General features: G+C 38.8%; 1 protein-coding gene across 2 annotated transcripts; it reads right to left on the bottom strand.

The window, feature by feature from the left end:
• Positions 1 to 504: 504 nt before the first annotated feature.
• LOC134821967 (START domain-containing protein 10-like) lies at positions 505 to 14,713 on the bottom strand. Of its 2 annotated transcripts, none has more exons than XM_063832802.1 (10): positions 14,649 to 14,713; positions 14,364 to 14,457; positions 14,180 to 14,235; positions 13,875 to 13,971; positions 13,405 to 13,509; positions 12,998 to 13,096; positions 1,738 to 1,856; positions 1,215 to 1,347; positions 913 to 997; positions 505 to 616 (listed from the first exon to the last, which is right to left on the bottom strand). In XM_063832802.1, the coding sequence occupies exons 1-8, from the start codon at positions 14,652 to 14,654 to the stop codon at positions 1,255 to 1,257; spliced, it is 669 nt and encodes a 222-aa protein (XP_063688872.1). In that variant the 5' UTR covers positions 14,655 to 14,713; the 3' UTR covers positions 505 to 616; positions 913 to 997; positions 1,215 to 1,254. The 2 variants fall into 2 exon arrangements, with proteins under 2 accessions (XP_063688872.1, XP_063688873.1); XM_063832803.1 differs by having other exon boundaries at positions 913 to 1,005; positions 1,222 to 1,347.
• Positions 14,714 to 14,951: the final 238 nt, after the last annotated feature.

Here is a 14,951-nt window from a genome sequence, read left to right as displayed (position 1 = left end):
GTAATTTCACTGGACAGCTCTCGTAATCACGCTCTAATCCGGCCAGCTTAGAAATGTTGTATTGGACAGAAAGTGGGTGTGTGTGTGTGTGTGTGTGTGTATGTGTGTGTGTGTAATGAGCTGTAATGAGCAATTTGTAGATGTACAGGGAGATTTATTGTTTTAGCGGCAGAGTAGTGGAGCGTGTTGTGATGCGTGGCTATGGACGTCACGGTGCGTGGCTATGACGTCACGAGATTTAACACGCGTTAATTATTAACCAAGTAGTGTTGTAGTTAACTTTAATAATATACAATCAACTGACTGATTAACTTACTTACTGATTGATTAACCATTTAAAGCGTTAACGAGACTGCAAACCAAGTGACTAACTCACTTATAATCATTAATCACATCGTGAGAGTAAATATCGTGAGATGTAACGTCTGGTCTGAAATAATTAACTAATTGGCAATTAACTAATCAACCAATTATCTGATTAACCAATTAACTTACTGAGATTTCTTCAGCCACAGGAGAGACAGGGTCTTGTGTGGGGGTGTCTTCTGCACGGGGCTGGGCTAACGAGTCCAGTGAAACCGTACTGACCCGGAGCTGGTGTTGTCTCTGCTTCTACCTGAATTATATAATACGTTTATTTAAATGTTTTCTTGTCAGATTGAAACGTTGAATAATTCATTTCCTGATAAGAGCCTTTCCCTTGTCGCATCAACGAGATCAATAGAAATTTACCCAAGAAAACTATTCAACTATGCAACTCATACATAATATTCCAATACGGATCATGATGAGTAAAATTTCGAAATTCGTTCGGACTTTGGATCAATAATGTAAATGATGCGAATATATAATAAGTATGGAAAATATGCGAATTGAGAATGGAAATTATGCGAATAGAAACAATAAACCCACCCTTCCGTTGTGAGAAGCGAGAGATGGAGCAGGTACTTCAGTGTTTATAACCTCTGTGTCCAGAGCTGGGGTACTGTTTGAGGTCCTGACGGAGTATTAGATTGTAAGCTAATAAAGAGCCTATACTGAACACCCTTATAACGCTTATATAATATTATATTATTATACACTCGAGGGCCTGTGCAACAGATAAATAAGTGGCGTATATTATTTGTTATTTGGAATATATTATTTGCGATGTTAATTAGCACATTAAAAAACGCATAAAACAATAACGTTGTTTTGATGAAAAATAAACTAACTTGCAAGATTGATAAGATTTGGCCACATTGGCTGCTGTCGTTACCGAGACCCCCTCCATGGCCGATATTCGGGTCTATTCTTGCTCTTCCACTCCTCATAGCCAAGAGCTGCTTTGTGAATCTTTTCTAAAACCTGTTGTGGTAATGACGTCATGACACGCGGTGTGAGTGACGTGTGACGTCATGACACGTGATGTGACGTCATGACACGTGGTGTGACGTCATGACACGTGGTGTGACGTCATGACACGTGATGTGACGTCATGGCATGTGGTGTGACGTTATGACACGTGGTGTGACGTCATGACTCATGGCACGTGGTGTGGGGTTATGGCACGTGATGTGTTTTATGACACGAGTCATTCAATCATAATATATATAATAATATTATAGTTAGCTAACTACAATTCATTAGTTATCAATTTATTTGATCTTATTGTTGTCACCTTAGGCCTGACCACTGACCAGTGACCATACTCCCTTTATTATAATACTCTACACAATGATGACGATAATGACATACCTTGGGAGCGATAACACAAGATATCTTGTCGAGGATAAACTTAGGAACTTGTCCCCCTGGATCATTCTGTGTAATGTAGTGTACTGAGCACCCTGTATCCGTCTTTTTAACCACATAACCTGAAATAAATATTCGTAAAGGAATGAGGGAGGGAGGGAGGGAGGGAGGGAGGGAGGGAGGGAGGGAGGGAGGGAGGGAGGGAGGGAGGGAGGGAGGGAGGGAGGGAGGGAGGGAGGAGGCTGGGAGGGAGGGATGGAGGGAAGGAGGGAGAGAGGGATGGAGGGAAGGAGGGAGAGAGGGAGAGAGGGAAGGAGGGAGGGAGGGAGGGAGGGAGGGAGGAGGGAGGGAGGGAGGGAGGAAGGGAGGGAGGGAGGGAGGGAGGGAGGGAGGGGAGGGAGGGAGGGAGGGAGGGAGGGAGGGAGGGAGGGAGGGAGGGAGGGAGGGAGGGAGGGAGGGAGGGAGGGAGGGAGGGAGGGAGCTAGGGAGGGAGCTAGAGAGGGAGGGAGGGAGGGAGGGAGGGAGGGAGGGAGGGAGGGAGGGAGGGAGGGAGGGAGGGAGGGAGGGAGGGAGGGAGGGAGGGAGGGAGGGAGGGGAGGGAGGGAGGGAGGGAGGGAGGGAGGGAGGGAGGGAGGGAGGGAGGGATTGTTCACAATAAACTGACTATGATTATTGCGTTGTAGAACAATATAATGTAGAGAATATTGTGGACTACAAAGAATTAGTGTCCGTATACAATTTAGCAATGCAATTACATGCTTCTGTACCGACTCGCTAGGAAATCAAGTGGTTGGAGTGTACATTGTAACTTAGTATTGCAGGTCTGAGTGTACACATTAGCTGTTGTTGTTCACGTGGTGTGACGTCACAGCACGTGGTATTACACGTGGGTTGTGACGTCACATCACGTGATTAGATATGTTTTGTGACGTCATACACGTGGTTTATAAGTATATTACTCGTTCGTGTACCAAATTAGTACAGTTAAATAAAAAGAGAGAATACAAAGTACAAACACAACGATTCAGATCTGTTCTGAATTCCACTAGAATTTCACTAGAAGTAGAATGGAGATAAACATACTTAAATTGCTTTCAAAAATATATAACAGATTAGATCCTAGAAAATTTTTCATTTTAATCATTCGGCCACATTAAAAATAGTCCTATAATATCCACTAATTAGGAACAATTCTTCCAATTTTTGCACCGATGGGACCTCATCTTATACAAGTTCTTTCCTCTCAATGATCAGCCAGGTAGGGTCTAGACTACTGTATTTTTACATAGCTGTACTATTTCTCTGTAGCCAGTAAAGGGACACCTTGAGAGAAGCAGTATATAATACAAGAGACGACACTGTACAGTTACCATGGCAACAGTACTTGAATTTTGTTTATTAATCATTATCTACAAAAACGCTGCATTCTGTCTATTAAACACAATTTACCAGGTGTTAGCCAACATACCAACATACCATTTACAATGTTAGTTGGTACTTTGGTAGCCGAAGTGAGTACTGTAGTCAGTAGTTGTTATAATGTGCACACTGTAACGTATACTATGATATATTCGCAACGTGTCAGTAATTGTTTAATTCCCTGGGGACTCTACAAAGTATGAGGGAGAGTAGCAGCAAGGAAGAAAGACGCGCACTTTCTCTAATTGTTCAGAATATGTAGAATATGTGGTGTAATATAGGGGAAATTTACAAATTATCGTATAATGGAAATTATAATAATGGTAGAGTGAAATAATGAGGACCTGCGCACTTTCTCTTATTGTTCAGAGAGGGGGTTTGGAAAACATGGGATTTAATTTACAAATTAACAATAATAATAATAGCGACTGCCAAGGTTTGACGCCAAGGCAGTCGAGACCTCTTATTGAGACCCTTTATAATAATAATGTTTTATAATATTTATTTGTATAATTTGTGAGTGTTTCTCCCGCTTTTCTTCCCTTGCGCAGCAAGCCCTGTCTCTTGTAAAAACAACCTTGAAAGTTTTGTAGATACACATAGTCTCTACACCTTTACCCTCTGGTCCCTAGGGTCAGCTGATCCCGGGCCAGAGGGAAACTACCGACTGCCAAGGTTTGACGCCTAGGCAGTCGAGACCTCTTATTGAGACCCTTTATAATAATAGCTAGAAATTTATACATCGCTTTATAGCCAAAAAGAACTCAAAATCCAAAGATTCAGTTCAAGCCATCTAAAGCGACTCATGAACCATGTTATCAAATGAGAACATTGACTGATATTGTCTTGTTTAAAAAGAGACTAAAGACTCATATATTTGAAAAATGTTCATATAAGAATCATATAATATCTTTCTCATACAAACCATACTTCATAAAATGCTAAGTTCCTATGTACATGTTCATTTGATAAAGAAGCTGATTCCATACTGAGGGTCCACACTCCACAGTAACTAAAACCTCTCTCAGTTTTACTATAATTTGAGACAGGAGGAAAATTTAGGAGGAAAATATAGTCTTGTTCACTGTTCAGTTCGTAGCACACGTACAGGTTTACTAGTTGAATTGACTTGATCTTCAAATGTAAGGAATTGATCAAATTCAAATAGGACACCTAAACTTTTCACTGTGCGGGATGCCTCCACAGGGTCAGCTGCATTGTCAAGTTGTATTGAATCGACTGGACATGAAGAGTAACTGTTCTTGGTCTGTACTACAAGAGCTTCTGTTTTGTTTTGGTTTAATTTGAGTTTATTTTGGGTCATCCAGCTCTTAATTTCTTGAAAACAACGTGTAATTCTCTCTTCGATTGTTGACAGATCTCGAAATAGTGGGTTAAACTCAATGTAAAGTTGGGTGTCATCTGCGTAGATGTGGATGTTAAATCCATGTCTCTTTGCAATATGATTAAGCTCCTTTGTGTACAGTATAAACAGAATTGGACCTAGAATTGAACCTTGCGGGATTCCAATTCTAAGGAAGCATCTCTTTGTTATTATCGTATTGTGGAAATTATAATAGTAGAGTGGAATAATGGTAGAGTTGAAACTGGTCATGGCGTGCAATGAAATATTGTCCGGCTCGAAATCGAGTAATACTTTGTGTTTCTGTAAAATTCAGTACATTTTGAGAGATAAAATATTATTACTGAATAGTATAATACAGAACAATAACAATCTTAAATTACTCACAACATCAGGCATCAGCTGAGTAATGTCTCATTTATATTTCACGACACTAACTTTTATTAAATTGTGCGGGACCTACAGCGGATACTATAAAGTTGTTAGTTTCAGTTTGTGCGGGACCTACAGCGGATACTATAAAGTTGTTAGTTTCAGTTTGTGCGGTACCTACAGCGGATACTATAAAGTTGTTAGTTTCAGTTTGTGCGGTACCTACAGCGGATACTATAAAGTTGTTAGTTTCAGTTTGTGCGGTACCTACAGCGGATACTATAAAGTTGTTAGTTTCAGTTTGTGCGGGACCTACAGCGGATACTATAAAGTTGTTAGTTTCAGTTTGTGCGGTACCTACAGCGGATACTATAAAGTTGTTAGTTTCAGTTTGTGCGGTACCTACAGCGGATACTATAAAGTTGTTAGTTTTCAGTTTGTATTTATCACAACTGTAAGATACTGTATTTAGTAGTCAGTAACTAGATAAATCAAAGTCCTGTGAGGGCGAGGTTAAATGTTATCAGAATATATACCGTGCAACTCAAACGATATCATCATGTGTTCAATACATTACACATTTAAAACACATGTGTCACATGAGGAAAGTTTGTACATATATTAACTGACACACGTCAACTTGCAGCCACATCATCACAGTGTGGTGTGACGTCATGACACGTGGTGTGACGTCATGACACGCGATGCGACGTCATGACACGTGGTGTACGAGTGACGAGAACTAGCAGCCACATGAGCAGTGGGCACCTTACTCTGCGGATGATAATATTGCAATATCCTCTTAAAATAGAGTGTAAGGGAATATTGCACTATGATATATTATAGATATTATGTAATACTAGAAAGCCCGTGGTCACAGGGAGAAAAGTAATGGTATTCTTTGGTAGTTTGGTTCCAATGGTAGTCAGTTTTTATCGCATCAAAAAATATCCGTCACAACCGAAGATACAGCCGATTAAAATGTAGCTCGCACTAAACACAACGTAATTACTACAAAGCCGATCAAAATGTAGCTGGCAAATCTTTGCACGTGCATGTGCGCGTTTCAACACCATTACCATGGTTAAGTTACTATGCAACTTCCTATTCCTCATCTGATAATTTGCACGGGGGCGGTCGTCCAATTCTTTGGATTATAATATAGACTTATAGATATAATGTGCTCATAAGTTTAGAAAGATAAGCTCTTCCTCAAGGTGCAAGATCATATAATTTGATCTGTTGTAAATTATCGAGGTGACCCACGAGAGGAAGTATTTAGTGGTTACCTCTGTTTAGGGAGACGTTAATCTCAGTTGAGAAAAGTGGCCGTTCCATTTCTTCTACTGATCTGCTTTGAAATCAACTCTCTGCCAGAGCATAAAAAACCTCTCAATCAAAAACCTCTCAATTTAACCAATATCTTTTGTAACGCAGTTTTGCCAAGATTTGCATAAAATTAGTCCTAAAATCAATACAGCGTGACAAAATTAAAAGTGACCAAATAATTTGGATATTCTTTGAGAAACTCATGTCTTGCTCTGCACTTTACAGCATCGACAACATTATCAAGATTGATAGGGATTGATATATATATAAGAGGATATAATGGTCTATGAAAGTTTATTATTGATTTAAAGATGACAACTGCTGGTATTTCAGAAATTTGTTAGATCCTTGTTTGTCCCTAGCTGACGTCGAGTACGTTTTGATCACAAATATGTGTGTAAGAGTGTCCCTAAATTCCTTTGAAAGTCTCCTCTATTTCAACATTGAGTACCAATCAAGCTCCTCAAAAACTTTCAAACAAAGAGGAATAACAATGCCATTACATTTCCAATCTTCACGTCTCTCTGGGATAACCACCTCAGCATCATCGTTGCAAGGCTTAGTTTCAGGAGACAGAGCAAGGTAGCAGTGACAATGTCACTGATTGTCACTGAGTAACATCTACAACTATGCGTGTAAAGATTTATCATATGAACTCTACCCTTAGCTCTAACCCTCTCTCTTTCTCTCTCTCTCTGTTCTGGTCAACGGTTTCTGGCCTCTTACTATAAAGAAGGAGGCCCCCTCACCGTTAGACTGACCTGAATTTTCACTTTTTCGTCCAATCATCTTAGAAAGTTTTTTGTACATCCCCATAGACGTAAATAGTAACCAAAAAAATTATTTTTGAAAAATTCGGAAATTTAGGTGTGCCCCAAGCCGTTTCCATGACAACCGCGCTCGCGAACCTCAGAAATCTGGAAAAATTCGATATCTCAGGACCCATTGCACCTACAGAGCTAAAATGAGGCTTAAAAGATGCGGAATCAGCACATTTATATGAGACTTATTAATAAACATATAGCCTAAAGTGCTCACTTTCGTCAAAAATTGCAAAAAACACATTTTTTGTACATTTCCATGGCAACCACGCCCTAAAATTTGGATGTGCATCTCTATTTTTCAGTCAAACTATGAACAGATCAGAGCTACAGGGGGATAACTACAGGGGGAGAACTAGAGGGGAGATAACAGCTCAGTACTACACCTGAGGAAGAACTACAGGAGGGAGAACAGCTTAGAACTACATAATTCTGAGCTGTTCCCCCATGTAGTTCTCCCCCTCCTCTGTAGTCCTCCCTCCTGTAGTTCTGAGCTGTTCTCTCCCTGTAGTTCTGAGCTGTTCTCTCCCCTGTAATTCTCCCCCTATAGTACTTCTGAGCTGCTCCCACTGTAATTCACCCCCTGTAGTTCTGAGCTGTTCTCTCTCCATGTAGTTCTTTTGAGCTGTTCTCCCCCTGTAGTTCTTTTGAGCTATTCTCCCCCCTCCCTGTAGTTTCTTCTGAGCTGTTCCCCCATGAAGTTCTGAGCTGTTCCCCCTGTAGTTACCCCTCCCCTGTAGTTCTCCCTCCTGTAGTTCTGAGCTGTTCTCTCCCCTGTAGTGCTCCCCCTGTAGTTCTGAGCTATTCTCCCCCTGTAGTTCTCCCCCTGTAGTTCTGAGCTGTTCTCCCCCTGTAGTTCTGAGCTGTTCTCCCCCTGTAGTTCTTCCTCCTGTAGTTCTGAGCTGTTCTCCCCCCATGTAGTTCTTTTGAGCTATTCTCCCCCCTCCCTGTAGTTTCTTCTGAGCTGTTCCCCCATGAAGTTCTCCCCCTCCCCTGTAGTTCTCCCCCCCCTGTAGTTCTGAGCTGTTCTCCCCCCCCCTGTAGTTCTCCCCCTGTAGTTCTGAGCTGTTCCCCCTGTAGTTCCCCCCTCCCCGTAGATCTCCCTCCTGTACTTCTGAGCTGTTCTCTCCGCTGTAGTGCTCCCCCTGTAGTTCTGAGCTGTTCTCTCCCCATGTAGTTCTTTTGAGCTATTCTCCCCCCTCCCTGTAGTTTCTTCTGAGCTGTTCCCCCATGAAGTTCTCCCCCTCCCCTGTAGTTCTCCCCCCCCCCTGTAGTTCTGAGCTGTTCTCCCCCCCCCCCCTGTAGTTCTCCCCCTGTAGTTCTGAGCTGTTCCCCCTGTAGTTCCCCCCTCCCCCGTAGATCTCCCTCCGTGAGTCACCGTGCCCACAGAATGCAACTCCTGCTAGCTGCATTCCAGGACTCCCAAAGTATATACGAAATCATAGAATAATAAATATCAAAAAACCCATTTCTAAATCAATCCACTAAAATCCATGGGTCACATCATCAATTAATTGTCACTGGGTTACGGGATACAAGGAATCCGTGATGTGATCTCTCATTTCTGAGGGTGCCAGATTAGAAAGGTTCTAGAAGGTTCTAGAAGGTTCTAAATGGTCGAGAACCGCTTAAAACCTGTTAATCAGGTTTCCACTTTAATACTTTTCCCAACTTGTTTAGTGTTTACGATTTCAAGATGACATGCCACCTTGAAGATAAGGATAACGATGAATAATAAGTAGGGGATTTCATTGTAATTATTACAAGAAGAGTAAAATTGTCTACATTTTATAGCATTGGCATAACCAGTTGCAGTAGTCGATGGATCACGTGTCTTGTACGTCTTATAAGGATATATCCTAACCTTCCATTATATCTCTTGAACTACGAACTTTATCCACAAAAATTAATCATCCTCCTGTCAACTCGAACAGACGATCCGTCTTAGTATAAGGATGAGGTTGCAATCAAGGTAATTATAGAATAGAGACCATGACATTGCGTACAGTGTTACACCCATAATGACACGTGCTAATGGTGTGAGTTCATGACACATGACATGACGTAATGTCATGTGGTATGACGTCATGTCACGTGGTCTACCCCAGCTCTAAGTTACAGCGGACCTCCATAATCGTGGTATAATTAGGAGCTCGCAAAGCAGGCTGAGTGTAGCCGTACTTACAGCTGGCCACCACAATGATTATCAGGTTATAATTATACACACACACACACACTCACCTACCACCAATTAGGCAAATCAGCCAATTAACTCTAGATTACTTATTACACAGATTATGTGCTCCACTGTCAGACATAGTGTTAATAACAAGCTGAGATGGTCCATGTTAGGTCACATGTTTGGTCACGTGGTGAAGCACGTGTTAACATCAGATGAGTGTACTCTCTGACAGAGGGAAGGCACTTGGAATACTTATTGATTTTATAATTTATATTATGCGGACACAATTTAGTGTAATATTATTTATTTAGTGTAATATTATGCCTCTCTTAACCCATTAAGGTGGTTGAATATTCCCCGTTCGTTTTGGATCTCATAACATATCAATTTTGCATGGGAGACCTATAATTATACCTACTTATGGTATCCAGAATATTCCCGAACAAAGAGAGAAAGAGAGTGTACAACAATCAGCCATTTGAACATGACAATGAAAGAGGTTACACTCGATTGTCTCTGTAACTGAGTTTACACTCGATTGTCTCTGTAACTGAGTTTACACTCGATTGTCTCTGTAACTGAGTTTACACTCGATTGTCTCTGTAACTGAGGTTACACTCGATTGTCTCTGTAACTGAGGTTACACTCAATTGTCTCTGTAACTGAGTTTACACTCGATTGCCTCTGTAACTGAGTTTACACTCGATTGTCTCTGTAACTGAGTTTACACTCGATTGTCTCTGTAACTGAGTTTACACTCATTTGTCTCTGTAACTGAGTTTACACTCAATTGTCTCTGTAACCGAGTTTACACTCGATTGTCTCTGTAACTGAGTTTACACTCGATTGTCTCTGTAACTGAGTTTACACTCGATTGTCTCTGTAACTGAGTTTACACTCGATTGTCTCTGTAACTGAGTTTACACTCAATTGTCTCTGTAACTGAGACGGAGTGTCTAGAATATTACCTAGTGAACAGCTGGTGCTCAATGGTACGTGTCTTATCAAACCTCATCACATGATGATCAATATCTAATATTTAATATTATGTTACACGTGTGACGATGAAGAAAACTTCTCTAAATTTCTCTCTGAATTTCACTCTTCTCTAAATTTAAAGTCGCTGCTCTAGATTTAAACTTACTATGTTAAACATGTTTGGAGATGATTATAATGGAACTGAACATATCTGTAACGATAATGTAAGCATATGATGTATAGTAAACAAAGCTCCCAAATGCATAAGATTGATGGCCGAGAAAATGGAAAAAATGTCTAGAAAGCATTTACTGTCCGTGGTGGAATAATCCTTCATTTTCTCACCATTTTCCTCAGAATTTTGGCCCTGAATGATGGATTTTAACTTTTTGAATGTTGGGTCATACTTCGGAGACTGAGAACAGAAGACAACAGAGGTTGAACGACACTTTGTGTGACGTCATGACACGTGGTGTGACGTCATGACACGTGGTGTGACGTCATGACACGTGGTGTGACGGTCATACTTCGGAGACTGAGAACAGAAGATAACAGAGGTTGAACGACACTTTGTTACATCAATATTTTTATCTGGTCTTGAACATTTTGAGTATATATATATATAATATTTTTTATCTATTCCTCTTTTTTGTCAATTCTTGAAATGGAAAGGGAGGAGGCAATCGTGGTTCACATTTAAAGTAAGTGTGTAAGTAAGGAAGGAATCGTGGTTCACATTTAAAGCAAGTGTGTAAGTAAGGAGGGAATCGTGGTTCACATTTAAAGTAAGTGTGTAAGTAAGGAGGGAATCGTGGTTCACATTTAAAGTAAGTGTGTAAGTAAGGAGGGAATCGTGGTTCACATTTAAAGTAAGTGTGTAAGTAAGGAGGGAATCGTGGTTCACATTTAAAGTAAGTGTGTAAGTAAGGAGGGAATCGTGGTTCACATTTAAAGTAAGTGTGTAAGTAAGGAGGGAATCGTGGTTCATTTACCGCGATGGCACGTTACTAGCGGATGTGCCACACTTTGTCGTTTACCTTCCATTTACAAACTAACTGACACACATCGATTTGCTTTTTTCATTGAACGAATGTACGGATAGTTAGTGCAAATGTTGAGTTTAAATAAAAGTTCTACAAGTTTTATAAGTTTTACAAAACGCCACCAATCATCTGACACTAACATCTCAAATCTCTCCCCAACTTCACCGCATAAGTTATAGGTTATGTTTTAATCATACCTTACATTTTACATTACAATTACATTTTACATAACAATTAGCCGTACATCATTAATATTCTACAATGCTATCAGGCATCAGCTATATAACTGATCTAATGGCCATAATATTCATCAGACAGGCGTACTGTCCTCTACACACACAATACATGACACGTGGTGTGACGACATGACACGTGGTGTGACGTCACACCACGTGTCATACAACACAGCACTGACTGACTGACAAGCTTACTTTTGTGGCACTAATTAACCCTAATGAGCATGATAACTCAATTCTACACGGCTCTCTTGTGCAGTAGCCAGTATGTGGGAGGTACTTATATTATTATTTAATGACACGTGGTGTGACGTCATGACACGTGGTGTGACGTCATGACACGTGATGCTCCATAGTGACACATGCACGTCATGACAATGATTATGTGGTTTACATAAAAGAGAACCTTATCATCATGAGTCAGTGTCAGAAATTTGTTAAACCAACCTAATCTACTTCATTATTCGGTATTCACGTATGGATATTTAATTAATAATTCATTTAAAAATTCACACAAATTATAATATTATAAGCCATCTTACATTTATTTTTAAATTCTGACTTCAACTGTAATGAATTCAAAAGGAAATGCTCTTGTAAATATTTTAAACAGACAATTTTGGCCTAATAATATAATTTTTATGTAACTGACGCAGACGATTAAGTCAAAGACTTAACATCTGATCAAATTTTTCATCACACAACATTAATTATACTGACAGTAAGATGAAAACCATGTTTGTCTGGGAACTGTCGTAACTCGTAAGTCAGACTGATTGAAGATAACGTGATAATACGTCATCTAAATACTAACAACTCTCATTTTTATTCGTGTAATTATAAGTTTAGAAGTTTGGAAGTGCAGAGCGCAGCAGTAATACTCCGATACCAGATGTAATAAAAATATCATTTCCTGCAGATACTAATTTAACGTTCTAACAGCTATTTTAGCTAAAATTAGATTTTAAGTAATATAATTAATGCGAGATTATAGACTTATGTTTAATTGGATATGAGAGCTCCTGATATAACGCAAGAATTGGTAATAAGTTGCAGATGATAATATTGTTTGACTACAGTTAAAATGGTCGAGTTAATTTATTAGTATTAATCATTAGTATTTATTATCATATTAAACAGATGTAATTGAGATTTGAGCAAACAAGATCTGATATATAATGATGTAACTTGTTTATTGAATTTATTCACTGAGCTGAGGTATAATATAGAAGGAGAAGATAGCACAAGATTTCTTGCTAGATTTTTGGCACATATCGGATAACATGTCAAGTGGGTCACTATTTGACTTTTAATCTTGATAAAAAACTTTGTAATTTAGATTTTGTTGTAGCCTATAATAGCTGTAGCTGCTGTAGAGATCAACAACTTGAACATAGATTTTGGCCCGTTCATCACGACTTTCCGATCCCTCTAGATTCTATTTAAGCAATTAACTGATTAGCTAATTCTCCTGATTACAATTATTGTAGTAAGACAAGTTGTTAATTAAAATTAATTACCTGTGAGATAACTGACTCCTCTGACAAAGTCCTTCTTGACGGGCATCTCCTCGATATCAATAGTGTGGTTCATAATCATATGATCATCTCCAAAAATACCTGAAAGTGAAAGTGAAAGTAGTTGATTTGCATATGATGTTAGATATTAGAGACAAGAGAAACACCATTGTTGCACGTGAGGAGAGTGAGGACTCCTCGAACTACATTAAATTAATTCCTTCTGTAACGTCCTGAATAAATATACAAATACACTTACGAAAGCAAAATTTACTAAACATTTTAAAACATTACATAATTTTCCATATGGAAAAATGTTAAAGCAAGATAGATGCAACAAGAAAGATAAATGTTAGAATTAAATTGACAAAAAGGCAAAGTGTAAAGTGAAATAGAAATTGTGAACTGACCCCATGAACGCTGGTTAACGAAATCTCTGTTTTTCAAAGGTCGAGGACATCTAAGAGAGTAGTACCCAATATCGTTAAAATCATCAATCTTGTAAATATCGAGACCTGAACAGTAAGACTAGTATAACATGATTAAGTTGGTAACAGACATTGGTTACTTAGAGAATTGCATTGAAAATTAAATATAAATTGTTCAACATTTTATTATATTGTGAGGGAATATTTAATTCAAACTCCAATTTTGAAGTTTCTGATCATTTTTTCTCAGATTATTAATGTCAAATGGTTCCGAAACCCCATGCAACATTATGTACACTTAAACTTAAATGATTCTACTAAAGTCTCGACTCATACAGTCAAACAAATTGTTCATCTAATTTACATTTAATTTACATTTAATTTACATCTAATTTACATCTAATACAACGTTTTCCAAATTATAGATGAGCAGTGTTACAGCAGATACACACCTTCGATCATGCTTTCATCCCAAACTGGTCTAAAATCTGGGTCGTGAAGCACATCGTACAATGTCAGTGCTGTCATATCGTCAAAGTCTACTGCTAACTGGGGATATCGCCTTGTTAAGCCTTCTCGTTTTAAAAACTTCGATCACAACTATTCTTCGCTCTGTAGACAACCTTCCTAGTAACGGTTATCAAAACGTGCATTAAACTTAGCTTGGATGACTCTACTTCAATTCTCAACTCATACAGTCATGTTTACAGTGTTCCAAAAATTTTTAATAGTAATTTATAGAATTATTGATCGAAACCTTTATCATCTTGACCGGAGATGAGGGCATCGACTTCGTCCATACTTTAACACCAGCTGAAATATTTGCATACTTTAGAGATAAAACATTAAGCAATGATTCATACAGTAGTACAGTGCAGAATCAATTGCAGATCTGTTGTTATTATAGTCCAAATATGATATTATATTATTTAGGAAATTACCTTTATCTGGCTTAGATTCCCAGCCTTCATGACTGAAAACAATATCTAGTAATTGTTTGAAGTCATCTACAGTAGCCGGTCTTATTTCACCAACCTGAAATTGTTTCTGTAGCTAAAGAAGCATGCATGGAAAAATATTTAAACGAGCTCTGATCTAAGATTTATTAGTTGTGAAGTACTATTTCTAGTAGTATATTAAATAAATATTAATAGACAAAGATACACAAGTTAATCTTACTGCTTCACACATAATTTGATACTTATTGTATGCATTAATTTTGGTACCTGCATATTTGGTGATAAGATACATTGGTGGCTTCAACACTCATGTTATCATTGCTGCAACCACTAGGAATGAAATGTAATAAGAATAATCACTTCATTTGTGTTATGAATACTCCTCATTTAAAATACAGTAATGAGACATTATATAAATATTTAAACAGTAAGGATAGATTATAAATTCACAGACTATAGGGCTACATTTAAAGAGAACTACAGCTAAACCCTGTGGTAGAGTAGTCTCCTCGATCACCCCTCCATCCTCCAGCTCACTTATTTTCAACTTTTCAAAGTATTTTGGGGAAT

The sequence above is a fragment of the Bolinopsis microptera genome, chromosome 10, assembly GCF_026151205.1.
Source record: "Bolinopsis microptera isolate Bmic1 chromosome 10, MBARI_Bmic_1.0, whole genome shotgun sequence".
Classification (NCBI taxonomy): Eukaryota; Metazoa; Ctenophora; class Tentaculata; order Lobata; family Bolinopsidae; genus Bolinopsis; species Bolinopsis microptera.
Note: the sequence above shows the minus strand (reverse complement) of the source record. Positions and strands in the feature narration are given on the sequence as shown.